Source organism: Condylura cristata, unplaced genomic scaffold (assembly GCF_000260355.1).
Source record: "Condylura cristata isolate star-nosed mole 26May11 unplaced genomic scaffold, ConCri1.0 scaffold00003, whole genome shotgun sequence".
In the NCBI taxonomy this organism is placed as follows: domain Eukaryota; kingdom Metazoa; phylum Chordata; class Mammalia; order Eulipotyphla; family Talpidae; genus Condylura; species Condylura cristata.
The window spans coordinates 47537310-47539887 of NW_004567104.1; the positions used below are offsets into that span (position 1 = coordinate 47537310).

General features: G+C 33.7%; 1 protein-coding gene across 1 annotated transcript in view; it reads right to left on the reverse strand.

Annotated features, from left to right (window-relative positions):
- ADGRG7 (adhesion G protein-coupled receptor G7) overlaps nucleotides 1–2578 on the reverse strand; it is a 43706-nt gene that overhangs the window by 35734 nt on the left and 5394 nt on the right. The window contains exons 2-3 of the mRNA XM_004675475.1: nucleotides 2368–2481; nucleotides 1096–1200 (exon numbers count right to left, since the gene is read on the reverse strand). Of these exons, the coding sequence (XP_004675532.1) occupies nucleotides 1096–1200; nucleotides 2368–2481 (219 nt within the window). The remainder of the gene's footprint in view (nucleotides 1–1095; nucleotides 1201–2367; nucleotides 2482–2578) is intronic.

Genomic DNA, 2578 nt, shown 5'->3' on the forward strand with positions numbered 1-2578 from the left:
CACCCCTGAGCCTCTAGCCTGTACCCCAGTTCTGTATGTACAAATAAATAAATCTTTAAAAAAAATGAGATCATAAATACTTTAGGTAAGCCTGATATATGTGGGCAGAACTAACTTAGACTTGCAAAGGGAATGCTTGTACATACAATATCTTAGAAAAAAGTAAAACAGGCTTATAGAAAGAGCAGTGCATAATTTATTCAGTGTTTCAAAGAACTGCTAACATACACATTTAAGTAAATGTGGAATTTTCTCCATAACCATTACTGACAGAGTCCTACCAAACACTTGTGTAAATAATCTAGAAGTGACTGGTACTAGGTCTGCAGGGAATCAATGGTAACCCAGGTGAGGTGAGAACAGAGATGACTGTCAGGTCAAAGCTAATGCAAACAAAGGACAAGTAAAACATTTAGGGGAAGTTATATGCAATAAGGAACTCAAAGCCCTCAGAAAAAGGATTCATGAATTTCTAAGAGCTACTTTCAGGAGCTATTACCTAAATGGCATTGAAATCAAATAGATCATCAACATCCTGGATATCAGGGAGCATATTAGAAATAGAAAACATTTCCCTATTTCCTGCTTTCTTTTTGGAATGCCTTTATGTTAACAAGATTAATAATGTTTCAGGAAAGGTATGATGAAACTAGAGAATGTTCTAAGATGAAAATCTAAGATGACCAAGGAAGGAGTACCAACTATGGACAGGCTAAATTGCACCTCTGACCAGAAAGATGAAGCCTGAAAGCCATAGTTGAACTAATCTTTAAAAGGAAACAAATTACAAAACTCAAACCTAAGTGAACTCCCTGAACTCTGGAAAATACAGAAAACTTAGAGGGGGTCAGAGAAATTAAAAGGAATGTACAATTGATCCACATTATAATGTTCTTTCTTTTTTTTTTTTTTTTTAATTAGAACTATGTAAGGTAGCACCCTGAACGTGCAACACTGGCATCATGAAAGAGAACCAAACACTTCCACAAATCTTCTTTGACATGTCTCCCAGGGTCTACTAATAGTTGGCGGGATGATTGGTAGGACGAGCACAGTGACTCATTTGCCCTAAGTGAGATGTTTGGAAAAACATACCATTTGGGGTGTCAGGGCCACATGTTTCCAAGGAATATCCATATCTTCCCACTGGAATTTTTTTAAATGTATAGTTTTCATAAGGTCCACTTTCACAGTAATTGACTATAATGGAATGAAAAATATATATTTCAACATCAACTATATGTTGCTTTTAAAATTTTCAAACTAGATAAAAGTCAATGTTCAAAATCCTATACTTTCAAGACAGGAATAAGGATGTAAAACAATGTTATTTTAACTTAAGGAAATTACAAATTCAAATTACAAATTCAGAAGCATTAAAAAAAAAAATGTACCCAGTGTAACTTGAAGGTTACTAGAAGACTTACAGGACTCACTGCACCCCCTTCTACACACACACACCAAACTTCATAGTTTCTCATCTGGTTAAGTCTTTAATGTTAGATTAGATAACATGTTCTAGTAAAATGTACACAATTTATAATATGGTAGAGATGCAGAGACTGGACATGATCATTAACATATCAGAAAGAGAAGAATATAAGATTAGATAAAATCTTAAGAATTAAAGATATTTAATTTTCATAGCATAAAGGTCATCATGATGATGTGGGTCAGAGAAGAAATGGCCAAAGTTGAGGGATATATATAAGGTGTGCTGCCTGCTAGGACTGTGGGAAATGACAGGAATGGATTTCTAGGGCTTTGGACCCAAAGCAAGTAATGTGATATGTGCAGAGTGTTGGGAAAAACATAGCAGATCACAAGTGACTTAGAACTTTGATTAAATTCATATTAATTCATTCAATTGAATTCAAATCACTTGGAGCATTGACTGAATTCAAATCACTATTATAGTAACATTTCTTCAAGAGAAGACAAAAAGTTACAGTATACACTTGGATAGGAAGATACATCTTTACTTCAAAAAAGTTAAATATGAAAAAACTGTGACATTTGAAATGGGGTATTATGGCATATCATAATATAAAGATCTGAGAAAATATATCACTTATTCCCTGTATTCTAATGCAAATACACTAATATACTGTGGTCAGAAGAAACAGCAGCTGTGAGCTTACTGAGAAACATAATATGTAGAATGTATTGAACATTCAAGTAAACAGCCTGAGAAAAAAACTAAGAAAACTTGGCTTTTACTATTAAGCTAACAAACACATCTTAAATCCATCACATCATGCCCATTGTGATTATAATCATAATAGAAGCTTGAAGAAGATCTGCTACTATCTTTATTGACAAGAATCACCTAAACTTCATATACTAGTATTATCACAAGTAACCTACTGATTGTGCATCTCAGTCCTTTCCATTCTTCTGGACAAATACATCTGCCATTCATCCAGGTGCCACCATTCTTGCAGAAAGATGTAGGAATGTTTGATGAAGAGGAAAGGGTTCCTTAAAATAAAAAAAGAAAGAAATCACAGAATAGCATACAAGATGAAAGACTAGCTTTTCCTTTTGGGTTTTGGCCTTTAATTTTTATATGTAAAAA